This window comes from Ictidomys tridecemlineatus, chromosome 7 (assembly GCF_052094955.1).
Source record: "Ictidomys tridecemlineatus isolate mIctTri1 chromosome 7, mIctTri1.hap1, whole genome shotgun sequence".
Taxonomy (NCBI): Eukaryota; Metazoa; Chordata; class Mammalia; order Rodentia; family Sciuridae; genus Ictidomys; species Ictidomys tridecemlineatus.
In genome coordinates, this window is record NC_135483.1 from 92,435,274 (window position 1) to 92,463,109 (window position 27,836).

Genomic DNA, 27,836 nt, shown 5'->3' on the forward strand with positions numbered 1-27,836 from the left:
GTACATGGGCTCCTGGAAGGATGCTTGCTGTCCAAGCATTTTTAAATATTCTACCAGAAACAAAGGCATTCAAATCTTTAACATAAAAAAAAATAGAGATTAGTGGAATCCATCTTTGCTTTTTTAGTTAAGATAGAAATAACTGACAAATGCCTCTGTCATTTAAGAAATCTGAAATATAATCCACACCCAGGATTTTCAAATTTGTCAGATTGCTTTGAAGGATGACCTGGCTTCACTTTGAGTATGAACGTTTTCAGGAAATGAAGACGTGTGTGGGTACACATACTCTACAGCCAAGTTAACTTGCAGGTCAAGGTAGTTGGGGGACCAGATCGACACCAGCCAATCTTTTCACCAGGAACTCTTACACCAATGTCAGCCCTGATCATGAACTCCATTGGGAAGAAACAACCCCTACCCTCATATAATATATTCTTCATTCCAAACCTGTGCCTCCTAGTCCTCTGCCATACGGGAGGTGCACACTGAAAATACCTCCACAAGACTCATGCAAAATTCAGACTTTCAACTTGGGGACGTACTACTTTCTAAATCATTTAGTTGAAGCAAATTAGACCACAGAGGAAGGAAAAAAATTTTTTTTTTACTCTCCTGATGTTTTACACTTATACTATTTCACCAGGCTCCAAGAATCCAACTAATCGCTTGTATTCTTTCTTCCTTTATTTTGTGTGTGGTACCGGGGGTGGGGGTGGGGGGTGCTTAACCACTGAACCACATCCTTGGCCCTTTTTTATTTTGAGACAGGGTCTTGCTAAGTTGCTTAGGGCCTCACTAAATTGCTGAGGTTGGCTTTGAACCTACAATCTTCCTGCCTCAGCCTCCCGGAGCCCCTGAGATAGGTGTGTACCACTGTGCCTAGCTAATTATTTTTAGTCCTGTCCTTTTTATAGAATATTATTAGTATAATTGTCATGATACTGACAAAGCCTGAGTGCTATCTATTCTAAGGACTACAATAGCCCTTAGATATCCAGAAACACTTCAGTCTATACCCTCCATTATAGAAGAATCAACCAGCTCTTGCTATCACCAAGTCCACTTCCTTTTTTTTTTTTTTTCATTTGAAAGGGTTTTTTTTTTTGGGGGGGGGGATGTATCAGGAATTGAAATCAGGGGCACTCAACCACTGAGCCACATCCCCAGCCCTATTTTGTATTTTTTTATTTAGAGACAGGGCATCATCAAGTTGCTTAGCACCTTGCCATTGCTGAGGCTGGCTTTGAACTCACAATCCTCCTGTCTCAGCCTCCCAAGCTGCTGAGATTACAGGCATGCACCACCATACCCAGCTTTCACTTCTACTTTTGCCTATACTCTGGATCTTGCTTCCTCTGTAATTGAAGAATGCTTTTGACTGTAACAGGGGCTTAAACCATGAAGACATTTATTAGTTAGCTAAGGGGATAGTCTACAAGGAGTGGGCATTAGGGTCACTTCCATAGCACAGTGATGCCATCAAGACCCAGAATTTCTCCATTTCCTGCTCACTTTTACAAGCATGGTGTGCTTTGTACTGAAGCTGAAGGGCACAAAGCTGACCACTCTGTTCCATCTGAAGAGATGGCACTAGGGAACCTTTGTCTTCACCTTTGCCTTTTAATGAGAAAATGGGAGCTTTCCCAAAGTCCTCCAAAAGAATTTTGCTTATTTCTTCTCAGATCATTATCTCAAGGCCACTAGAAGCTTTAAGACTGGGGATTGGAGGGTTAACTGTCAGTGCCTGCCAAATCACCTTTTAAGACATTCATGCACAGTTGAAAAAAAATTGGGTCACAGTACCTCCAGGGACCCCAGGAGACAGGACATGGATAATTTCCTCTCACAAATTTATTTGCTGTTTTGCCTAAATTGAACACTGAAATGCATAGTCAAAGGACCTTAATCCTGATCATGGCCGCATTTTAGAAAGGAAGAAAACATGTATATATACACGTAATGTCCTGAAATTTAGCACAAAATATACATTACATTCCAGAAATCTCACTCCCTAAGTGTTGTGATATAAACTTATAACTAAATTTTAGTTTGACACTATTTCCTGAAGAGGAAATGTTCATGGTGACAAATGTAGGGTTGCTTTGGGTTCAATGTTTAGTTGTTCTTGGTTCATTCCATCTGAAACCCTCATGCCACCAAGGACTCTATTTTTCCTTTGGGTAAATCTGTATGCAAGATATTGATTAGGAATCTTTGGATTTCACTCTGTTAATCTTATTATTTGAGAAAAATAATCAGAAGAACATCAAGGTCAAAAATGCAAGCTCATGTCAGGCATGGTGCACACACCTGTAATCCCAGTGGCTGGGGCAGGAGGAGCAAAAGTTTAAGACCAGTCTTAGCATCTTAGCAAGACCCTGTTTCAAAAAAAGAGGGGTGGGGCTGGGGATGTGGCTCAGTGGTTAAGTGCCCCTGGATTCAATCCTAATACCAAAAGAAAATATTTTAAAAAGGGGGGGGGAAAGCCTAGTTTTATATAGTTTTTTAAAGGGCACTGTAATACTGAGATAATAAGTCATAAATGTCTGTTTCCTCAATCCCCCATGACAAACTGGAGAACAAAGATACCAGCCAAGGAAAAAAATAGGTGATGGCACAGAAACCTTCCTGGCTCAGAGAGTTATAAACAAGCAGAGAAGTCCAGATTAAATGCAAGACTAAAGTAAAACTAACAATTGGCATCATACATTATGGGTCGGTTGTTTGCTTCCTATAATTAAGTTGGCATCAGTGGTTAACAGCCTTGAAAATTAAACTCAAAAACAATAACAACAACAACAACAACAAAAAACTTCTGAAAAGGATAATCAGAGTCTTCTGCATAATGAACTTAGCACACCCAGTTACAAGGAAAAAGAATTGCGTTCTTGGGGTAGCTTGTTTCCTGTCTATTTGGTTGTTAGGACTGTTTTAATATATGTGTTTATTTTTATTCTTAGGGGGTCATTGCAGCCCCAGGGTGCTAGTCTCAATTTCCAGTTCCACCTGCTAGGCAAAGAGGGGGCAATGGGCCAGCATCAGTATGGATGTGCAGTGCAAAACTTGGCAATATTTTTTTTTTGGCCTTTCTAAAATGGATTGTTAGCATTCTTGTTTGGTTCCTGTGGCCATCTGCAGCTCAAATGGAGGGGGACTTCTTTGGCCTTTCAATTTTTTTACATCCATGGCAAAGGAAAAGCACTTAAGAGCCAGCCCACAAAATTGTCCAGAAAAGAACTACCTTCCAGGTCTCCTCTCTTTATGCCTGATAACCAGTGCCCATCATGGCAATAACAAGGCACAAAGAGAGATAAGCCTCTTCTTCCTGAGTTTTTGTCATTAGAATGCAAAGAATGTCAAATTTTCTTACATGGTATTCTCTAAAGGGGAAAAAAAAAATACTTGGGAAAAGAGCGAAGATCTTTTTCCTTGCCATTTCTTTCAATGCTCAGTCGAAACGCATATAGTTCATTCCAATTACCCTTTCCCAAGCATATGTCTTTGAGGAGCTGTTCCTAGTCCTGCATAGAATATTTATTGGGATGTGATCATAACAATGGTACAGTAAGTGTTGGGTATTTTTCAAGTAAAGACAGATTAATCTCACTCCCAGACAGGCATTCATACAAGTAGCAGTTTACCATAGAAGTTGGACTTTAAGCTGTATTGCATATGGAGTAAAAAGTAATGGAACTTTTAAAGGCTCTGTTTAGAAATTCCCATCTTGGTATCAGCAAAGAGAGCAGAAGCAAAGTAACCTACTAGAAAATTTAAGTGCATGATGGTCCATAAAGGGAGAAAATGAGGCTTTTATGCCTCTATTTTAATTGACCATTGGGACAGAGGTTAAAATGAGAAAACTAGAAAAATAACTTTCAAAGGCTCACAGGTTGTTATAGAATTGTCATTCCAAACTCTTTGGATGGTCCAAAGTCACACTGAGATTCTCTCAGTCCCAATACAGGTAAGGGATGCTCAATACCCCTAGCAAAAATAGTGTTAAATGGCCATTGTTTGATTCTCAAATTCCAGGGGCTATATGGAGTAGATTAATTTAGATGATGCTTCCTAATCCCCCAGAGAATATTAATTTCTAAAACACTATGCAAACTGGGACATATGTAACTTATTGGGGTCTAATGATAATTCAAAAATTGTCAGACTTCTTTTTCATTCAGGCTTTGATGAAATTGAGAAATAAACCAAGGAACAATGCAAATGCAGCCAAAAATATCACTGTTATAACCAAGAAAGACTAAGATGGAGGGAATAGCTTTGGAGTGAGAGATTGGTTTTTGAATTAGCATCTCCAAATTAGCTGGTCTACCCAGTCACAGATAAGGCCAGATAGGGGAAACATCTTGCCCTGAGGAGCAGAGCAGAATATCTCTTGAATATGAATCAGTAATTCTAAAGAAGGGAAAAGTATGGGAGGAACAACATGTTCAGTAAAGTCTACCCAAAAGTAGCAAAGAGGTATGTTACTCCACCTACATTGGGAAAGAGAAAATAAAGATGGAGGGAGGTCAGGAGTTACACTAATTTAGTTCGATTCACATGGAAGGAAACATCAATACCAAGGGAGAAACATTCCTCAAGTAATCTTCCCTAAAACCCAACATGCTGAACCCAACATGCATTTTGACAAGGATGTTCAGAAGTGATATGCCCTTCTCATGCCATCTTATCACCCAAGCCCTTTGAGGCAAGAATAAAATAGTTAAATTACATGTTTTTTAACTACACATGGACATATACACTCCACTGGTCATCAGCATGGGCAGTAATGAACCATTCTTTGTGACAGCATTTGTTAGGATATGTGTAACACAGAGCATATAAACTTGTCCCTCACCTGGGCCAATGACTTTCAAAAACAGTCCTTTTTATTTTGAAATGATTTGAAACTTACAGAAAAGTTGCAGAAAATGGTGTGGTTTCTGCATACCCTTCATCAAGCTTCCACTAATGTGAACAATGTGTATATCAGTATTTCAATGATCAAAACTAAGAAAATAGCACTGGCCTATTACTATTAAGGAGATCATGCTTCCTACTAGGATTTCCCCAGTTTTTCCTTTACTAGTCCAGGGTCCCACATTTGCATTTCATTGTCATGTCTCCTCCTTCTCCTCTAATCTTGAACATTTCTTCATGTTTTCCTTGTCTTTCATGATGTTGACATTTTTTTTAAAGAGAACTAATCAGGGTTTTTTGTTTTGTTTTTTTGTTTTTGTATACTAACCAACCCTCAATTTAGGTTTGTCAGATGCTTTACCCTGGTCAGTCTATTAGTCAGGGTTCTCTAGAGGAACAGAATCAACAGGAAGTATAACTATGTAAAGGTGATGTACTAGGTTGGCTTATAAACCACAATGGTCCACAATGGCCATCTGCAGTCTGGAGAGCTGGAAGTACCAGTGACTATGGAGTCTAAGGGGCTGAAGCCTCAGAACCAAGAGGGATCAATGGTTCTACTCTTGTCTGAGAAAGAAGGCTTCTGGAAACTCCCTGGAGAATCACTGGCAGAGCCCACTTTGGAAGAGTGAAGGAGCGAGAGTCTGATATCCTCAGATGATCGAGGCAGCCATCAAGAACCCCTTCATGAAGAATCAAGCTTGCATCTGCGGCTGCTTCCTTGTTCCCAACTTTTATTCCATCCAAGCCATTATCCTACTGAATGGTGCTGCCCACACTTAGGGAGAGTCTTCATTTCAGTTGTCTATCCCACATGTCAATCATTCCTAGACACACCTTCCTGGACACACCCAGAAGCCCCTTAATCATCAGCATCTCTTAATCCAATTAAGTTGATAACTCAAATTAGCCCTTACAGTCAGACTGAGGCTTTTGCATTTTTGACAAGGATACTCAGAAGTGATGTGCCCTTCGCATGCCATCTCATCAAAGGGTACTTGCTATTAGTATACTTACTACTGGTGATATTAACTTGATTATTTAATTCAGATGATGTCTGCTGGGTTTCTCCATTGTACAATTAATAAATAACTTGAGGTTTTCCCTTTACAATTAATAAATAATTTGTGGGAGAAAATTTGAAACTATAAAAATATCCTGTTTCTCCTCAAACTATGCCCGATAGTTTCAGTATTGATTATGCCTGTAGTGTTCTAATCTTGATTTCTATTTACCTCATTTCTTTTATATTTATTCATTGGAATTCTTCTGTAAAGAAGAGATGTCCCCTGCTTTCCATTTATTTATTCAACCATTTATATTGGTATGAACTTATGGATATTCACTTCATTCAATGGCTTATAATACAATATTATGATCATTTATTTTATTGCTCAAATTGCTCCAGCTCTGTCCACAGGGTGGTTGACCCCATGACCATTCAACATGCCCTTTAATTTTTTGAACATGTCTTTTTTTGGCACAAGATATTACAGACTCATCTCAGATTTTCCCTCCCCAACTTTGCCTATTACTTTTCCCCAGTCGCTGTTTCTTTTTAATTAAAAACAAATGAACAAACAAACCTCAACCAAGGAAGCTGATCTTTCTTAGTCACAGGCTATTGGCTGGCACAATCAAAGGTGCTCTCTAAACACTGTTTTCTTATTTCTCACCATTTTACTCTGTTAGGTAGTTTCCTTGCTCTTTTAAAAGGGTAAACTAAAGCTCATAGAAGTCAAGTGCATTACTCAGAAAAGTAGCCCATGGAGAATTCGAGCCCAGGTTTGTTGAATTCCAATAGAGTTCATATTCTTTCCACTGGGTAAGGAATTATTTCAGAAGTAAAATGAAATAGGAACATGATGTGGTTCAGTTTCCTCAACTCCCTCTTATAGATGAAGAAACTGAGGCCAATACAGGAGAAGATCAAGACTTCTGGAAGTCCAGGAATTTGATGGGAGAAGTTAATGGAAGACTCTGCTCTTCAGGGAATCTAGCTCAGAATTTCTTTACATTCCAACACTGTCAGTAATCCTTCCCATTTTGTTTTCACTGATAAAGCTATTGACAGCTTCAGTTCATTATTGAAACATCCAGTGCTTACTTTATAACCAAATATCATTGCCTGGTGGGTTGCCAGCAACCATAGCTGGGATTTTTGAGGCAGAATAGTTATTTTGACAAGTCAAGAAATAATGCATCAAAGAATGCACTGAACAACCAAATACCTTTTTAGTAAGTAACATGGCCGTTTCAGCTCCAGATTATCTCTTCCACAATATAAATTCACCTGAAAATAGTTTTTTCTAAAAGAAACAAACTTATTAATTATTATTATTTTTTACTTCTCATTGTCAAGTGTGATGTTTTTAAGGAGACTTAGAAAGCCATAAAATTCCTTAAAGTGCATCAAAAAAAATTCCAGCTAAGCCCAGTGGGAGAGAAAGTTACCACACCTACTATATATAGCACATTAAAAAATTCTTCTATTCTGAAAAGTAGAAGAGAGAACAATGGAGCCCAACCCTCTTGAACCAGCAGGGTTACAATGAGGACATTACAGAAAACAAGGCATGCTGGAACTTTTGTGTTAGACCTCCTTAACTGACACAGCTTCTGAATCATACTAGAAAGGACTAGACAGGAAGTCAAAAAGAGAAAGACAGGTGCACTGATCAGAACCTCAGGGGAGGCTCTGCACAGGTTTTCCTGCAGGGTTTTGGGTTAAAATAGAATAGCACCATAAGACATCTAAATGCTAGTTTTACTCAACAGGCCTGCATCCGGGCCATGCTGGGAACTGCCTTCAGGTCGTGACTCCAACTTTGCCTTTCTTTTTCCTTCTCCCCTGTAGCCACTGCTCTGCATTCCTGTGGTTTCTGAACCAACTGCAGGGTTTGGACCTGCTCTGAAGAGCAGGCTGCTGCAGAGACAGTTCAATGAAAATACATTTTAAAATAAGAGAAGGTTCTATAAACACTGTAAAACTTGCAAAGGCCTTTGATAGAGTAACCTTTGAGTAGACACACATGGAACTCAGAGAGACCTTTTTTGAGTTTGTCCCAAAGCCAATGTTCCAAACTGTTGGTGGCTTCCCTAATATAACTGCAGAAGAAAGACTGAGTGGAAGGGGCAGTTTTTATAATGTAACAGTGATAGGATTTTGATAGAATAGAACGAAGGTCAGCAAACTATGGCACTCGGGCCAAATCCAGCCCATTACCTATGTTATGAACTGAATCATGTCCTCCCCAAAATTCATATGTTGCAGCCCTGGTCCCCAGTGTAATGCTATTTGGAGAGGCAATCATGAGGTTATGAGGGTAGGGCCCTGGTCTGATGGGATTATTGTCCTTATAAGACAGACAAAACGGTGCCTTAGCTTGATCTCTTTTGGCATGAATGCGCACACAAAATCACATGAAAACACAGAGAGAAGGCAGCTAGTTATCAACCAGGAGGAAAGTGTTCACCAGAACTGAATTTCTCTGCGCCTTGATCTTGAACTTCTAGTCTCCAGAACTGGGAAAGCATAAATTTCTTTTAAGCCACACAAACTGAGATATTTTGTTCTGGCAGCCCTAACAGAAAACTATAGCCTGTTTCGGTAAGTAGTTTTATTGCAGCCCACCAAGTCTACTTGCTCCCACCAGAATATGGGAATACAGTAGCCTTGACAGAATATCCTTTGACCTGTAGAGGTCAAAATTTTTATTATCTAGCCCTTCACAGAAAAAGCATGTCATCCCCTGGAATTGAAATTGTATGCAGTGTGAATTTTAATATCCCAGGAGGCTATCACAGGGCTAAAGGGAAAAAAAAACCACCTTAGTGAGCAGTTGCCAAATTAGCACTGGCCTGATCCTCACTTGGGCTGCAGGAGTGGCCCAGATTCCTCACCTGGCTGCTTATTGATATATAGTGAGGTGCATACCCTCAACAGTTGAAGTCTTTGAAAGGCAGGTGCCTGAGGCGGGGGGAGCCTATCCTCCAGTGAGCTGATAAGGCAGGTCAGCCACAACAATAAGGTAGAAAGGAAGTGACTGAAAAGTGCCAGCCAGGACAAAGATGAAGAAGGAACATCCTCACCTCTTTCTCCATGTCTGCAGCTCCTTGGGGTGTTGGAGGCTTCCTGTTGTTCTTCCCTGCAACAGAGGGGAAGCCAGGTCGAAATGCAGAATGCAATCTTTGCTCTGAGTGAGAAGACTTCTTGGAAAAATTAAAATGTGCTTTTACAGTCTATGAACTTTTGGTATCTCAAAGAATTAATTTGGAAAGTTAGTTCAACTGTGTCAGAATTACCTGTGGGTTCTGGGGGTCTGCATATTTGAGGAATTCCCAGGTAATTCTACATGTGAATGTCTGAGAGGCAGCACCATCTGAACCCCTCTAGCGTGGTGGAGTTCTAGCACTGCTCTTATCAGGAACTGGGAGCACCCTCTGGTCAGCCCCCTGGTGAAGTACTAAATAATTGGCAAAGTTCCAAAGGTTTGGGCCAACACCATGTCAGTGTTCAGTTCATTAAAGAAACATATAACCGTCTGCTGCCAGTCAGATCAACCTCCAGGCTTCTGGATCAGACTGCCAGCCTAAGAAAGATATTCCAATTCTCATGAATGTGAAATTCCAAAGCTGAGACTCCTCTTGAGCTCAACTGGCTCTCAGAAGGGTGTTACAGTTGCTTTTTATTCTGCCTACTCCAGTTGTGGCGACCCAGCTGTATTAGGAGCAAGTAAAAAGAACTAGACTCAAACAAAGAGAAAACACCATCTTTCTTCTTCCCCCTTTGTAATCAATAATTCAACCATGTAAAGCAAGCCCGATGCCTGACAGAGTGCTCACTGCAAAGGAGACAGGGGCCATCCAGCATCCACATCAACTTCTAAACCCTCTAGCTTGCTCTCTTGCTCGTTCTTCACCATCTCCTGGTTTGCCTTTGGTCATCCTCCATCTCAAAGCAAAACCAACGTGTCTGCTGAGATGTGGCCCAAATAGGATCCAGGAGGAAAAGACCTAGAGTGTGTAAGGCTGGGGTGGGGGGAATAGAAGGCAATTATTTTAAATGTTAAGTAAATCAACCAGTGATTGTTGAAATCACTGTCCCCTCTGGGCTAAGCACCCTGGGGTGTATAAATGCAAGAGCTAGCCACTTGAAAGAATTAAAGGCATAAGTCAGAAAATGTCTCCTGGGCAGAGATGATGATAATAACAACTACAGCAGCAAACACCTACTTTGTGTCCAGCACTTTTCAAAAAACCTTACACATAATAAATAGTTCATTTAACTTGGAGGGATCATTTCTGATGTTTGTAAAACAGGAGAGACATACCATGGTGGAAAAATGTATTTGAGCATCTACGTGGTTGCATTTCAGTTTAAATATATACATTAAATTCCATAGGATCCAGTCCCTATTTACTTAGTTCCATATTCTACCTTTTCAGCAGAAATTCCTCCATAGTCCAATTTCATAGGTCCCGTGGAACCGGTACAATTGCTACAATAGAATGAACTCCCCTGGAACTAACCACAGTATTTCATTTACCCGTTCCTTCATTCCTTGGCATGCCCCCTCATTCACAGCCTAAATAAGGCAGATTAATAGAAATGAGTTCCTTGGGGAGAACCATGTGTGGTAATTTTGAAGCAAGCATGCATAGCCACCCATCTAAATCCAAGAGGCCCCAGGAGGCCATCACCTCTCTAAAGACTTAAAGAGGATTAAAGTTTTAAATGCTGGGTGTCTTGATTAATTTGGTGATAGCGGGTGGTGTGTTGCATGAACAAACATCTGGTCTACAGATTAAACTTGTGAGAAATGACTTGGCATTGATGGGATACATCTCTGTACCCCTACAGGGCAGAGCAACAGGAGCAAGTCCAAGCTGGGATTAGCCCAGCCAAATTTGATAGACAGCCCTTCATCAACCAGCCGAGCCTGCTGGCCGTGGGTCTGAATCTCCTTTACCAAGATCAGAACCTCTCACAGCTCTGCTTGTGTCAACCTGTGCCTGGAGACTTGTTTTACTTCTTGTAACCTTGATACTCAGTCCCCACCAACTGAGGAATAAAAACTCCCGCCATAGTTCGTCAGAAACACACACATACTGTCATGGGAACACCAGACCCCCTTTAGATTATCCTCCTCCTCCCTTTCATTCACTCATTTCTTCTTTGGATAAATACCATTGAATCATTATGTGCCAGGTACCATTCTAATTGCTAGGGCTTACATTCCACTAATAAAAATATTCCAATAAAGTGTCTTAAAATATTAGAAGTGATTAAGAGAAAAATCAAATGGGAGTTGGGGTTATAGGAAGCATCGCTCAGCTCTTTGGGGAAATCTCCAGGCGTCTTGCTCCTGCTCTCGGTCATTACCTTCTCCTGCCCTAACCCAGCAGTGGTGGGTGACAGGTTAGTCGTAAATGTTCAGAGGGACCCACCTGTGGCCAGCTGCAGCCACAGTGCTACTGAATTCATGATGAGCCATGGTGCCCTTCACCAAACCCATCTAATGTTGTAGGGAAGCCTCATTTGAGAGGCTGGGATGCATTCTGGCCACCGTGATATGGACCGATCGGTCACCCCAGTTGCCACATGCCACTGCTGGGTTCACTAAGTCTTAGAGATTTCGGTAAGGAAACTCACTAGGTTTATAGTCATCAATTCTATTAATTTGTAATTTACGGATGCAATCTATCTATGAATATATTCTTACTGTAAATCATTCAGATATCAAAAATGGTTCTTGACTGTTACCCATCCCTAAAAGGACTATGCTGTTTAATATATAGTTTTCTGGACCTCTTGCTCTGATTTTACTTAGAAATATAAGTTCACACACTCAGATATATACACACATCCCCCTACCCAAATCGCCAGAAAGGGTATGATGTTGCTTTGTGTTTTGTTTTGTTTTGTTTTGTTACATAAATGGTATATTTGAATGTCATTTAGAACTTCATTTTTCTATTCAGTGAGAACTTTCCAGATCAGTATAGAACGCTGCAATTTCCTTTTCACTGTTGTTTAACATTTCATGGTATAAATGTACCTTTTTCCTGTTAAGTATGTGAAAGTGTGTTTTGTCTTGAAGAGTAAATGCTGAGGAATGGAACTATTGGATGTATTTTAAATTATTACTGGGCTGGAGGTTTAGCTCAGTGCAGAGTTCATGCTTAGCATGAGCAAAGCGCTGAGTTCAATCCCCAGCACCACATAAAAAATGTATGTGTATATTATACATGGTTTCAATATGCTGATATATACTCCCATCACCAGTCCTTGGGAAGGCCCGTGGGGCTTTCACTCACAAAACTTCCTCCCTCAGGCCCAGGTTGTGGCTCAGTGGTAGAGCACCTGTCTGGCATGTGGGAGGCACTGGGTTCGATTCCCAGCATCACATATAAATAAATAAATAAAATAAAGGTCCATTGACATCTTTAAAAAAGTATTTAAAAAAAAAGAAAAAACAAAAAGACATACACAAGTCACCTTGCTCTGTGACCCCAAGACTCTGGCTTTAGGGCACTCTCTCTGAGAGTGTGTTCTTTCCCAGGAGCCTCTGGTGCACACAGCTAGAAGACGCTGTGCTACACTGGGAAAGAGAATCCATATGATTACATTGCTTACAGGTTGTTGTTTATTTTAAAAGGTCATTTTTTTAAAAGGTACTTTATCTCTAAGGTCCTGATTTTAAGTAGTAATTAAAGTTAACAGGTGTGTGTGTATGTGTGTGTGTGTGTGTGTTTACCCCTTCTCTATAATCACCCAGTACCACTCCTCAGAAACAGCCATTATTATCTCTTTATTGTGTATTCCTTCAGAAATATGTATATGTAATTAAAATATTCATGTATGTGTATAACTTTCACCATTTTCCCCTAAATGGATACATATTTTTGCATAGCAATGTAATAGAAGGCTTAAGAGTGTAGATTCTAAAGCCTGCTTCCTGTGTTCAAATCCCAGCTCTACCACATATTACCTTTATGGCCCCTAAGCAATTAAATGATGTCTGCCTCAGTTTCTCTATTTGAAAAGTGAGGATTATTGCTAGAGTTATAAAAAGAATAAATGGGTTAATATTAAGACTGTATCTAGAACACAGTAAGAAGCATAAATTTATTTGTTAGATAGTTTAAAAAAAGGAACAAAATAAGGAAGATAGCAAGGAACTGTCCTGTTGCACTTTGCTTTTAACAAAATATCTGAGTTTATTCCTCCTTCTTTTATAGCTGAGTGAAATCCTTTGTGTGAATAAGACACTGGGTGTTTTCCAGCCTCCCTGGTAAAGGGTAGAGTGATCATCCGTTCTTTTTCTTCTCAAAACCACTTTGATGAATAACCTGGTTTATGCACGTGTGTGAATGTCTGCTGAATAAATTCATCAAAGTAGAATTGCTGGGTCAAAGAGTATGTGCATCTCATAATGTTGATAGCTGTCGCCTCTTCACCTTTGCGACATTTACAGCTGTTTACCCTTGTGAACAACAGTATGGGAAAGGGCCTGTTTCCCAGACCCCTGAAAACAGTGCTAACAAGCTTTTTGATCTTTACCCAAGAGATAAATAAGAATTGTATCTCCATGTGTTGTAATTTGCATGTCTCTTTATGATGAATGAGAGTGTGTATCTTTTCCTGTGTTCCAAAGCTCTGTGTCCTTGTCTGCAAACTGTCCCTTTGCTTCCTCCATCTTATAAATGTGTTATTATTTATTTATTCCTCACTGACTTATTACTTCTTATTCATTCCTTACAGATTTCTAGGACCTTTTACATATTAAGGAAGTTTGCTCTTCGTGATTTGAATTACAGTTACTCTCCCTGTCTTTTCACTTTTGTTTAGGGAATTTACCAGACAGATATATTAAAAATTGTTTTTCTCTGCTAATTTATCAATCCTTTCTGTAATGGTTTTTTGGGGGTTGTATCATAAAATAGCCTATATACTACTCTTCCATGATAAAAGAATTGCATACAATTCCAAAGGATCTTTTAGTACTTTTATGGTCTTATTTTTTTCCCAACATTTAAATCTGAGATCCATTTGACATTTGTCATGATAAACATATGAGTGGTAGAACTTGTCTTAGTACTGTACTCTTACCTGCCCTTCCACTTAGTGACATATTCTCTTTCAGCTGGACTCATCAGACACATCTCCACCCTTTTTGCTTTAGATCCCCTCCAGTGGCTTTCTACGCACACCCCACCATCCCTGGCTTCCATATGCCAAAGCCTAATGGCATTTTCTTTAAGCTCCCTGGCAGCTGTGTGATATCTAGTCACCTACTTCTTCTAGGACAATCCTTAATATTCCCCAAGACCACTCCGGTTTGTCCTCGGACTTCCTCTTCATTTCCAGGTGCTTGCTGAAGATAGAGTTCACTCTGAATGCTCACCTTTCTTTATGTGAGGCCCTGGGAGAGGTCGCTTTGCAGATTCCAAATGATCAACCTCTTTGCCCCAGCCTCCCTACACAGCCTCATCCTACTTCTCAAAGGCACTATGTCATCTCTACTAAGCTCATTTCAATCAAGAACATGAGCAGAACACATTTCTGTTTTCTCAAAGTCCTTTTTAATCTGAAATTCTCCATTCCTCCTGCTACAATATTTCCTACCTCTTTCTTCTACCACTGCCACAGTTTAGTTTTAGGGTCCTTTTTCATTGTTGTTTATGAATATCTCCATCGCCAGCATCTACATACCTGTGCACTGGCCTTTTGTGAAGTTAGAGACCTCTTTTTCTTTACCCATGATAAAGATTTATGTGAAGAACAATATGAAACTGCTCCACATACCCCCAACTCCATTCCTCCTGACCCTCCCTATACGCCTTCCTCCCCAATTTCTTTTATTTTATTTTTTTTTACATTTTTTGTTTCTATTTGGTTATATATAACATTAGGATTCATTTTGACATAATTTAAAAAGCATGGAATATAATCTACTCAAATTCAATTCCCAGTATTTCCCCCTTTCTCTTTTCTCCTCCCTCTCTTTGTTCCCTTCAGCAGTCTGGCTGGGCACAATTCAGGAGCCACTTGTCAGAAGAAACGAACTTTATTTTTAGAACCACACAGCCAAACAAAACAGCTCCTCAGGAAAAAAACCTCAGTGCCCAACTGCCACCACCAACTTCCCACAAGCCTCTCTCACAAACAACAGCCTCCCCACCTCCCACAATCCTCCTGCTCTTGAGGCCAGTTGGCTGGGTCGCGTGGGCGGAGCCAAAAAAGTCCCCCAATGAGCAGCTCCGTGGTCTGAAAGGGCAGGGAAACAGCCAATGAGCATCACCGCAGAGGAGCCAATCAGCTAGATGTTGCTGGGGCCGCTGTGAGCCAATCATCAGCCGGCTGCTGGAAGTTTGCTGGGGCCCCTTGGGCTGTGGCTCTCAACAGTTCCCTTCCCTTTACTCTACTGATATTTCTGCTTTTGAATTTTTTTTCTCTTTTTGGTCAGTGTCTTTTGGATATACATAATGTGGGATTCACTGGGTATATTTATGTACGTACATAGGAAAGTTAGGTTAGAGGCATTCCTCTTCTTCCCTTCTCTCTTCTCCCCCAACCCTGCCAGTTCCCTTCATCTAGCCCACAGATCTTCTTTCTTTTTTTGATGGAATTCCTTCCTCTTTTCCCTGTCTCTCTCCCCCTTATTTCCTTACTTTAGATGAGTTTCCACATAACCGAGAAAACATTTGACCTTTGGCTTTGTGAGGCTGGCTTATTTCCCTTAGCATGATAGTCTCCAGTTCCATCCATTTACCAGCAAATGCCGTAATTAGAAACCTCTTTAGCCACCTCCAGTCTCACCCAGAGCATCTCTAGCTATAGTCTCCAGACTAGGACTTCCACTTTGCTTTCAGACTCATGGCCCTGGCTCACAGACAATACACTGTCTGCCAGCGAACCCTTTCTCTCTCTTTCTTCATCTTAGAACCCAGGAAATGCCTCTCTTTTCATGGAGTGCTCACCCTCCTCCTTCAGAAAGCCTTTTTGTGGTATTAGCATCAGTTCATGAGTCACCAACTTAAGAGCTTGCTTCTGGCCACAGATCTACCCTCCTCGTAACATCTCTTGTGAAGATAAATTGTTTCTGGTTAAAGACACGAGGGTCTCATCAGATGTACAGATTTTGGCTTTGCGGGTTCTTCTCTTCATAACCTCATGTTCTCTTTAACCTATCCTGTCACTGACCCATAACCCTACAAAGTTCTGCTCAAAAATAAACCTCCAGCAATGTCACTAAGTAAAAATGCAAATTGAAGAATGGCACATTGGGTGTAACACCATGGACACATGAGCGCAAGCACACTCTGTTTCTCCATAGATACCGTATGTAAATATGCAGAAGTAGACATTAAAAAGTGGGACACTAAACACAATGGCAGTATGCCTCAAAGGTGACTGTGGAGGCCCTAGGTTCAGCAATGGTGATCAGGAGCTACTTTTTTTTTTTTAACCTTAGCCTATTTGAACTTTGCTACAGTGAAAAATATATTCAGTCAAAAAATATATTTTAAATTCTTTAAAATTCACTTAAATGGTAGAAGTTCACTGTAGCTGAACTGGCAAATGGCAGTGCTTTTAGAATTTTAGAATAAAAAGATAGTAAGTAAAACTTAAATTTCCTAAAAAAGGAGGGGACATGAATAGAAAATGTAGAGAATACTTGAAGCATATTCCTTAGAAATTAAACAATGCCTCCCACTCGTACACATACACACGTCCTCTGTACATGGGCTTCATAGTGCTAGAGCAGTTACCTTCCAGGATTTTCTAAAAGTGTTAGAAAATCAGTCCTTACAAACATGTAGTTATAGAAAAAAAAATGACATAAAATTGCATGTTTTTAAGGCAATTCTAAAGCATTTCTTTACCTCCCACTTTTAAGTTTTAGGCAGTTTGATTCTTTACTATTTCTACACACCCAAAGTGGCAATTCTCATGGAGGAGGGAGCCCATGCCCAAAATATACCTGCGGGGAGTTAGTAGGAAAAGAGACCCTGCTACTGGTGGGATGTGCTGAGCGGCCAACAGGCTGAGACCATTCACTTCCAAGTCCAGCATCAGAATTAAACATTATCTGTCAAAAAAGGTAATTCATATAAAATAACCACACATACCCCAAACTGTCTTCCTAATAAAGTCATGCCTCGCCCCCGCCACCCCCGCCCCTGCAAACTCCACCATTTTCATGGCTATTTGGCTGTCTACTGTGCTGGCAACAGAGCCTGAATTCCAGGTTTAAATCCCAGCTGTTCCACTTTCTACTTGTGTGACCTCAGGCAAGTTGCTATATCCTTGGCTACTGGCCCTCAGGCCCCTGATCTGTACAGTGAGGTGGGTCATGGAAACCTCTATTAGAGGGCTACTCTTGGTATATGTTAGTCAGCTTTCCATTATGTAGCAACAAAGATGATGAACTGAGATCATCAGCTTAGGCAAAGGAAAGGTTTTTTTGGGATAACAGTTGTGGAGGTTGCAGGCAAGAGTTATGGGCCGATGGATGACAAAGCCACAAATCATGGTAGGGGGGCATGTGTAGGAGCTCCATCTCATAGCCAGGAAGGAAAGAAGAGGGAGGAACAGGCTGAAGTTCACAATCCCCCTTGAGGGCATGCCCTGGGTGACCCAAGACCTCTTTCTTACATGGCCCGTTTTCTTAAAAATTTCCACTACTTCCTTGTAGTGCCTTGTTAGGAAACAAGTCATGAGGGCCTCTGACTCATGCTCCAGATTCAAACTATAGCACGGTAGAGAATGAACTAGGATATTGAAACCATCTGAATAGTGTCTGGAATCCAGGAAAGCCCTTAGATAAACTTATTATTTAATATGAGTGGACTTTTGGCTTTCAGAAATCAAATGATTATCTAGGACACCCTAATTTGATGACTGCAGTGCAACTGGACAGAGCACATATGTTCCTTCAGTCAAGCCCTCCCATCTTCTCAGGAAGCTCTTTTTTTATACCCGGATGGCATGCATTATTGAATGCCAGCTTTTTGATGCCAACTTGGCAAATGACCATTTGTCCTAAGAGCAGAGCTTCTTCCTCCCTAAGGATGAAGTTGTCCTGGGCACACTGTCAGCCAGGCCACCTCTCCATCAAATCCCATGGACCATCACTTCTGGGAAAAATCAGGCCTGTGCAGTAGGGACTGAATTTGTATTCCTTTTTGGGGATTTGGGGTTTTGGTCAAAGAATTCTAGGATATAAGAAGCACACAGTTGAGAGCCATCTCTCTTTGGTCACCGATAAAGTAGTAACAGCTGTGTGTGGTCCTCCTGGCATGAGATATTTTGAACCAAAAAAGTAAATAAAAATCTTTGTGTTGAGTACAAAGTATGAACACTAGCTTTAAGAAAACAGACTTTGATTTTTAACAGCTCTTTATTCACTGGTGTTGGCATCTAAAATACCTTTTGGAACAATTTTGTCAAAAGTAGTGAAATAATGATTGCCTCTTTCAGCATAGGTCTTGTGTATTTGGGGAGTTCAGTGAAATAACCCTTGGCCCCACCAAGACTCTGGGCTGTGGGAGGAGTAAGGAGGAGCCTCCATTTGAATTTAAGCTCAAAGGGATAACTGTCCTTTGGCCAACACCTTAACCCAGCTCCTTTGGGTCTGTGTTGCAGGGATCATGTACCGCAAGTCGTGCGCATCGTCAGCTGCCTGTCTCATTGCCTCCGCCGGGTACCAGTCCTTCTGCTCCCCGGGGAAGCTGAACTCAGTGTGCATCAGCTGCTGCAACACCCCTCTTTGCAACGGGCCAAGGCCCAAGAAAAGAGGCAGTTCTGCTTCAGCCCTCAGGCCAGGGCTCCCCACCACCATCCTGCTCCTCAAATTAGCCGTCTTCTTGGCACACTGCTGAAGCTGACAGAGATGCCATCGCTACCTGCATTGTTCTTCTGGCCCTCGCTCTTCCACCTCCCCCACCTCTTCTGAGTTGTCCTTTTATTCTGGGTAGAGAGGGGTGTCTGTTCTCTTTTCGTTCATTTGCAAATAATGAAAGAGCTCCCTGTAAAACACTTTGTAAGCTCTGAATAAATTCAGTCGGACTGAATTTTCAATGTGTACTCAAGGGAGGGAGTGGAGCAGAAGTGCAGCACCCGGGTTCATGTTAACCAGCCAGGCAAGGCTGGCAGAATCAGCCTTTGGAAGCCGCGAAGGTGGGCATCTGCCTTCCCAGGGCCGCTAGCTTCCATTCTGTCCCGGATGGGGCACAGTTAATTTTGTGACTTGCTTTCGTGGGGGAAGGGCCAGTTCCCACTCAAGGTTTCCTTGTTTGACATTTCACACTTCATGCTCCTGAAAACCATTCTCGACAGCAGAATTGGCTGGTTTCGTCTCTGAGTTGGGCTGTGGTGACTCCTGACTCAGTTGCTGGGGATCAGACTCAGACTCGGGCTTGGCCTCACTTTGAAAAGTGCTTAAGAAAACCTTGTTAGTTCTCCTTGCAGAAGAATTGCGCTGGGAAGCCAAGAAGATGAGCGGGCTGCGGGCCGAGCGGGCGCTGTCGGTGGTAGAGCGTCCGTGGGCGCGCAGGCGCTTCTCCTGGTTGGCATGCTCCAGGGTCAGGTGGCAGCGCAGCACCTGCCCAAACACCCTGCGGAACTGCTGCGAGGACACGTTGTACAGGAGCGGATTGACCACCGAACTGAGGTAGAAGAAGGTGTCGGAGAAGGGTAGGAGGATCATGTATGCCTGGAAGTAGGACCTGGTCCAGTTATCCTTGGGCTTGGCTGCAGCCATGATCCTTCGAATCTGGTTTGGCATCCAGCATACTGCTAATGTCACAACGATCAGCCCTGAGGAGGAGAGGGAGAAAGAGAGAGGAAGAGGGGGAAAAAACAGCATGAGAACAAAAATAAATAAATATAAATAAATAAATAAAAACAAACATAAAATATTTAGCCCCTTGGTTCTGTGCTTACTGGCCAGGAAATGGTACCAATTTTTCAATGTTGTGCTTGACAGCTTCTTTTGCCACTAGCAAAAGAGAATTTAACGCTGTTTCAAGCTCGGGGGAGTTGGCTGTGTTAAAGACCATTAAATGCTTTAGACAGTGTATTTATACCTGTTGATGCCTGTTAATTTTAAGAATGTTTTCATTGTTGCTTGTGTATCCAGGAAACATTTCATGTTGTCCATAAATCTGATTTTGTCTTTTTGTTTTAAAGCAACAGATGTCTGCATACTGTATAGCCATATTAGATGAAATGATATTTGTATTTTAAAGAAGGTCTCCACAAAGAAGACCCAGTGATGTTTTTTAGTCAAGTGGAAGGAATTTTTTCTCTAATGAAGAAGCATATTTAGCAAAACCAATTTTGCATTCAATTCCCAAGGAAGCAAAATCGGGGATAGTCAGTCACTGAGAATGTTTTTTTGGACAAATATGTGCTAGCTATGCACACCTATAATTATGATGCTCACATCTGCAACAGCACCTCTGCTTCTTTTCAAACACTTAGATAAATCACCTCTTCCGCCTTCATGTGGGAAACATTCTCCAAAAACAAAACAAAAAATAAATATACATTCAACTTTTTTTAAGTTCAACCAGGAACGTGCTCACTGACTTTGTAGCTCAGTGTCAGCAGCCCAGAATTCATGGGGCCCTAGCAAAGGGACACCATTCAGTGGCCCCTGCGTGAATCAAATGTTGGCTGCATGAACATCTATTTGCATGTCCACATGCCTGCAGAGGATTTATATAATCATTGCTATCTATGATTCTGACAGATACAGAGATGCTAGATACAACACAAACAACTAAAATTGCCGTTATCATGAGAGTTGATCTACAGTGACAAAACAAAACAAAAGGAAGATCAGGGAGTCGGCAGGGCATTTGCTCTCTTTTCTAGAGAAAGTAAGAGCACAGAACATAAGTTCCCATGTAGAGAGCTGATATCTTAAAGTAGTATTTACGTTTTTCAGGAATGCTTCCTCCCTCTTCTAAATTGGAGTCATAATCATAAGAAAAATCCATTCACATTTTCAAATCTTCTGATTTTTCTAGGGGAGTGATGGTCAGCAGTGATTACTTCTTGCCTATGATTGATGGCAAATATTATTAATAAATGTTCCAGGAAAATAGCCATGTGCCCATGCCCTGCCTGACCATACTGCACACACTTGCTTGACCATCCCTTGCGCAGAAATATCTACCCTAAAGACAAGTCCTCTACAAAGCCTGTCTATCAGCAACAAGGGCCTAGAAAACTCAGCTCTCTTGTTAATTTCCAAGTGTTCTTCCTGTTAGACCTCAGCCTAGTCTTTGAAATATAAACCAATTTGCTTATTTCTTCTCTTTGAATTTGCTACCCTGAGAACAATCAGTACATCTAAAAATAAAAATAGGCAAATAAACATATTGATCAGATGAAAAGGCAAAAAAAAAAAGTACCAACTTAAGTCAAGAGTATATTCTGAATCACCTAGTTACAGGTGCTAGGTGAGAACAAAAAAGTCAACATTTTTCTGATTTAAAAAAAAACACTTGCATAAGAAACAGGGAGCTTTTTTCATGACCTTGAGGAGCATGGATGCTTCTAGCCACCTGTGCTATCACACATTAGTTCTTGAGTTTCTGCTCCTTGTGTTCATCTCATGCAGTTCTGAGTGAGTAGTTCTTCCCATCTCATTGTGAGGGAGCTAGGAAGCTTCCCGTATCTGGGGAAGCTATGTATCTTCACAAAGTTTTACAGTTTTTTTTTCTCTTCCCTGTCACTGTATTTCACAAAACAACTACATGTTATTTCTGAGAATATGGAAATTGAGTGCATGGTTTTAGATATGTGAGATGCTACACTGTGGGAGGTTGTTCTTCTGGTGGCAGAATCTAGGAAGGAGGTGAGAAGCACCTTGTCCTTACCAGGGACTGAACATTGCACAGCTTTTAAAATCAACAGGCAAGAACCAGGAGAAAGAAGGCAGGGAGTGGGGAGTTGGGCAAGGGGGAAGAAGTTAAAAAAATGCTTCTCTTCTTCCCTGTTTGTTTCTCCTTTTCTTGATCTTTTGCTCACACAACCCTTATTCTGTTAGCTTCCCATATGCACTTGTCTGGTCTCAACTGTCCTTGACAAATCACCCCATCAAAAGAAGCAGAGTTGAGTAAAAGGCAAGACCTAGCATCCAGGCAGGAGAAAAGGAACAGGGGCAGATCAAGTGCTGTATCTTGCTTTGCAGTTTTAGCTGGGATAAAATTCTTGCCCTGAAATTGAAATGAGTTAGTAAGTGGGGAAAGAGCTCAGTCTGAATAAGTAGCAGAAAATAGGGAATCAGATCAGAGATTCTCAATGATAAGAAAAAGAAAGGAGAATTCATGTTTCTGGGGATAGAAATAGGTAGACGTGACAGCAAGTACAAACCTGAAGATCAAGCGACACAAGGATCTGAATTAGAAATGAACCAGAATTTTAAAATTATGCATCTGACAGGTCTTGAGATGCAACCAGGAATAATGCTGAATAGTTACTGAGTTTTCTCCATGCCAGTTTCTGTACTGAACACTCTACTTATTTGTTATGTGTTTCTCCTGACATCAACCTGGTGAATTCTGACCAGGGAGGTCAAAACAGCAATTCATTTAACAAATGAGAAAGTTTAGGCTCAGAGGAGGTCAGCTGCCCAAATGTTACAGCCAGGACATGGGCTTGCCTGGTTCCAAAATCCACGATATCTATTTTTCTCTCAAAACACAATGTTGTCAGCTTGAAAACTACAGAAGTAAAGCCAAAAAGTAAACCTTAACTAGATTCTACCATGTAAAATGAACATAGAGCTGCCCTGCCCATTGAAAATATATAATGTAAGCCATATATTTGATTTAAAAATTTCAGGTAATCACATTCAAAAAGTAGAGATAGCTGAAATCAATTTTAATAGTGTCCCCTAATTAAATGCACACTTAATTGAATTTTACATGTAATTTCAACATGTAATCAATATAAAAATTATTGATGAGGTGTTTTTACATTCATTTTTTTCATACTACGCCTACAAAACTCAGTGTGACTTTTATTTTCATCATACATCTTAATGGGGTCCAGACGCATATGGCTAGTGACTCCTGTACAGACAGTAAAAATGAAAATAATCCTTCCTAGCCCCTCCCCAAGGTGTCAAGCCTCCCTATTTCATCTTTTTCCCATTCCCCTACTAAATGCAGTTTTCCTGGCCATATATATAAGTTTTGTCTAACCACAGAAGCTCCAAGGAATCTCCTATGTAGCCTTTATTTGCAATAATGTATATATTTTTGGTTTATCAAGTCTTCTCATATAAAGCTGTCCATAGAAGAGAGCTCCAAATTATTTAAAGTCTAATTCTGAAAATACAAAGATGTAATTTTTATTTCTCACACTAAACTTTGCCTAACCATTCTGAAATCGTGCCAGCTACCTGGCAGAACTGTTAGAATATACTTTCCCCACCTCAACTAGAGGTGGGAAAAAATGACTGGTGCCTTTCTTTCTGTGTTTTGAAAGATAATTTTGTTCTAAAGAAAATGGAGCATTGGGCACTCAGGTACAGTCAATGACAAATGTGAGACATGTACCCAAGGATGATGTAATAGAGGTTAGGCTCTCCAGAAAAGGAAGCCAAACTAGTCCCCTTGTAAAATTTGTCATTTTAATAATGACAGGTAATTGCTCACTTTTGCATCTGAAGAAAAAAAAATGTTCATTATTTGAGATGAAACACTGTTGAGAATAAATACCATGCCCAAAGGTAACTTTCTATTCTGGCTATTTGCAATTGATTCAACTCTAGTCCCAGTTACTCTGTAGCTAAGACAAAGCTTTAAAGTCTTATTCATGCCTTAATAGAGAGTATTAAAGATTTGACTAAATTTATGTTTGATTGCAATCATTTGGATATGTATATTACACTTGGAAAAAATCTATAATGCTTTGGTCTGTGTAGTGTAATATGCAACCCACTGTTAAATAACATTAGTGTGAATTTGAATGAAGATCTGTGATCTGAACTCACTCATGTAAAGCAGGTAAACTGTTTTAACTAAATTATTGATAGATCTGCATTACTGTTCCAGACAACCTTGCATACTGAGTTATGAAATACCTTCATATTTTATCTGTTTTCTTCTGCAAACAGTACTTTCATTTTTCCTCTTTGATCACTACACTAAAATGACAAGAGCCATTTGATGATGACACAGATTCATCCTCAGCAGAGTGATGTTGTTTAAAAAACAGAGGGAAGCAGACATCCAACAACATCCTGCACAGTAGCTTGACATTTCAACAGCATTTGAGTCAGCCTGCTTGGTTTAATTTTCAGAAGTGCCTGAGGTTCTGCAGCCTGGGACATAGCATCCCTGATATATCTGATGCTGTGCTTTGTTTTCTCCCCTCTAAACATTAAAGAGAAGGTAACTATTTATGTGTTCCCCAGATTTTTTCTTAAAGACTCAGAGAATGGAAGAGTAGGAAGAGAACTTACAGAGGAGGAAATTTGAGGCCAAGGAATTTACCCAAGACCTCCATGGGTCAGGGAAGCAGAATTCCTTTACCCTGCAGTACTGATTCCAACACTGGACACTAGCCCAGGTTGCCAAGTGAGGCTATTTTTTTTTACTATAGTTCTCTCCATTCCTTATTTTAGGCTGAAGTGCTGACCATTCACAGCATGGGATGCAGAGAGGCAGGTCTATGCAACATCTCTTCTCAATATCTTAATTCAGCATTAGAACTAGGTCCTCACAAAATAGGCATTTGGAAAAATTCTGAAGTACATGAGCCCCTCTCAAAGGATAAAGCCCCAATCCGAGGTAGTTGGAGAGTGTTTAAAAAGCAAAAAGTGACTTTAGGTCATGACCTGGTATCCTGGCTACAAGGATTCCACCTATCTATCCATCCATCCATTTATATCCATTAATTGACCTATCATTCATCCACTCATCAGTCCATTTTTACCTATCATCTATCTTCTACCTATCCTTTCATCCATGCATTTATTTTACAGAAGTATCTACTAAAAATAGGTTATTTAGCTAGTTCTAAGCAGAAAAGATCTGAAAACTTGATCTCTCCTTCAATACAGGTAGCTTGTATGATTTAAATAAATCCCAAAGATTTGCTCTTCTACCTGGTATTGGAGTTACAGTTCACTAAAATATAAGAGCTTTGAGGGTACAATGAGTACATAGAGAATGATTTGGGATTTCTGTAATGATTATGGCTGCTCTTTCCTTTTCCTGCCTATTTCTACCCATATGTTCCAGTTCTTTCTAACTCTGGTTATAATTAGTAAGAATTAAACCCTCCCTTTGGACTTTCTTGACTCAGAAAATATCTTTTAATTGGCTGTGGTCTATTACAGACCTTGTCCTAGGTAAAGATAGTATGAAGCTGAGGAGAGCAGGGCAGCTGCAGCAGGTTTGCTAAGGACCATGAGAATAGTCTTAGCTAAGCAATTTGCTGACCTTCCCCCAGAAGGAAAGTAAGATCTGGAAAGGGCAAAGACACAGCATAGCATGGGACAGAGGGATGTAATAGCACCCTATCTCTTGAGAACTGCCCTGCTCAAGGTGGCTGCGGCAAAATCATGGGCGGAGACGATGGGAAACTAGCATGGTTAGAGAAGACTCCATCAGGGTTTGTGGACAATAAATTAACTGGCATATAGTAGGGTGAGGAACATCTGCTGTCAACTGACATTTAAATAGCAATTGCCAGTGGAAAGTAAGCATATGGTTAGTTGAATGAAGAGCCAGGAAAAGAGAAATATATTCAATAAAAGGTTTTAATGCTTTCTCAATTTATACATTAGTGTTTGCCAATCTGCTTCTGCAAACCAGTTGAGACCTTGCTCTCACTCACTGACCTTGTCTGACCCAAGAAACCCAAATAGAGCACCAACCTAGACAGATTCTCATCTCTAAGACCGTGGTTCTTTTTCAAAGAGGGGTCCCTGCAACAGCAGTATCAGCACCACTTGGGAACATAACTAGAAATGCAAATTTTCAGGCCCCGACCCAGAGGTACACAATTAGGGACTTTGGGAGTGGAGTTCTGTGATCAGGAGTGAACAAGTTCTCCAGACGATAATGGTGTTTGCTCCAGCTGGAGAAAACAGTCTAAGAGAAGCATAAATTGAGGTGAAGCCTGTGTCAGTGAGCATGGGCCCAATCACTGTCTCCTGTTTGCCTTTGGGGAATCATATTTTAATAAGTATCTGTGGTCTGAACTGACAATAATTAAGAATTGCCTCCCTCTGGTTCCTCTTCCTAATGACCACCCTGCTAGGTCCTCTCCTTTCTGAGAAGCCAGCTCTCCTTTTTGGTCCTGTTTCATATCTTCTTTCTCCCTCTGTATCCCTTTCCTTCTATCTTCTTGTTTCCCCCCATTCCTTTCCTCTTTCACCTCCATGGGTCTCTCTTTTTACATGTTTCTCCAGTATGTTAAGCAATGGCACCTCCCTTTCTCTCTGGTCTGCTTTTCCTCCCTTTCCACTCCTCCATGTTTTCCAAGAACCACAAAGCAAGCCACATGCAACCTTGTCAGCTCATACCTCTCCTTTTCCATTATTTTTCTCAGATGGGCTTGAGAAGATGACTGAATCAGCTGCAGAATAGCCAGCAGCTGGATGCCAGGAAGTGCTTCACACTCATAGCTAATTTTGCCAAAGTAGAGAGGCTATAGATTCAGCTCAAAGGGGATGTAGCTAGACATGAACTGAGGTGCACTCACCACTGAGAGCCCCTTCTAGGTCCCATGTCTTCTGACTCTGCTAAGATTTTCTTGGACAACTTGCAGTGACTTCTAAGCTTAGTGACCCTTGTCTCAACAAATCTGCCTCCTTGTCCTCTTATTGAGAAATTGTCTTTAGAAGATAGAAGAGCTGTTGGAGTTTGGTTTCCAAAGAAGGGCACAGGCCACAGATTTAAAATGATGTAAATGCCACAGATGGCTGCTTCTGTCTACAAAGACAGATGGTTTGATGTCCCATCCTTGCCCCAGCAATTTGATGGAGCCCAGGAACAAATTCTCTCCTCAGTGTGACTCCATCCACCATGTGGAGGCCAGAGACCTCTGAAATGTGGCACAGAAGCAGATTCCAAATGGCCCACAATTTGATAACCATTACATCCTCATTATGCTCTACAAGCTTCAGTACAAGAAGAAAACTATAAATCACTACAGTAACAAATATATGTTTCTAAAATAAGCCCTCCTGTCTAGGAGCTGTATGACAGCCACTTGCACTCAAAGTAAATAGCATTTAGGGTCGTCATTGTGGTTTAGTGCCTGTGTTCCTTTATGATGCATGGAAAATGAACAACTGGAATCCATTAAATAAATATTTTTCTATGTGGACCTCAACTGTCTGTGGCTGGTGTGACTTTCTATGCAAACACCCTGCTCTAAATGCTCTGATAGTAAAACCCTCAAGTGTGGTATAGCTACATAGGCCCATAGCTACTTCTCAGCATGGCAGGTGAAGCCACAGGCTTTTTACCTGTGGCACATAGTATGGCAGTGGGTAGTGGTAACAGGGACATGATGCACCCCAAATCTTCCAGGGAGCTGTGGACCACACAATAGGGAAAGTCCCAGCTGGGGCCTCTCCCACCACCCAGCACTAGGCATACCAGGTTAACACTGATTAACAGCTGAAAGTCTGCACTTTCTAATAGAATTTAATTTCTTGTATTAGAGAATATTAGAGAATAAAAATCATAGAAACCTGGTAGTGAAAAGACCTGAGATTAGTGTATACTGGTGAGCCAGCAAAAATCCCAGAGATATGTGATAAGGTGACCAAATTCGCACAGCCTGGGAGTCCAAACATAGAGTCTCTCAGCCTAGTGATATTTGCCCTCTGCATGCTCCCACAGCAAGCCATATTGCAGAAGTAGCCTCT

At 40.9% G+C, this 27,836-nt stretch overlaps 2 protein-coding genes across 2 annotated transcripts in view; one reads left to right on the forward strand and one right to left on the reverse strand.

Moving 5' to 3' along the window:
- Lypd1 (LY6/PLAUR domain containing 1) overlaps positions 1-27,295 on the forward strand; it is a 38,864-nt gene extending 11,569 nt beyond the window's left edge. Inside the window, exon 5 of the mRNA XM_078017224.1 lies at positions 18,575-27,295. Coding sequence (XP_077873350.1) covers positions 18,575-18,810 — 236 coding nt within the window. The 3' untranslated portion in view covers positions 18,811-27,295. The remainder of the gene's footprint in view (positions 1-18,574) is intronic.
- Gpr39 (G protein-coupled receptor 39) overlaps positions 18,311-27,836 on the reverse strand; it is a 196,403-nt gene continuing 186,877 nt past the window's right edge. The window contains exon 3 of the mRNA XM_078017223.1: positions 18,311-19,747. Coding sequence (XP_077873349.1) covers positions 19,233-19,747 — 515 coding nt within the window. The 3' untranslated portion in view covers positions 18,311-19,232. The remainder of the gene's footprint in view (positions 19,748-27,836) is intronic.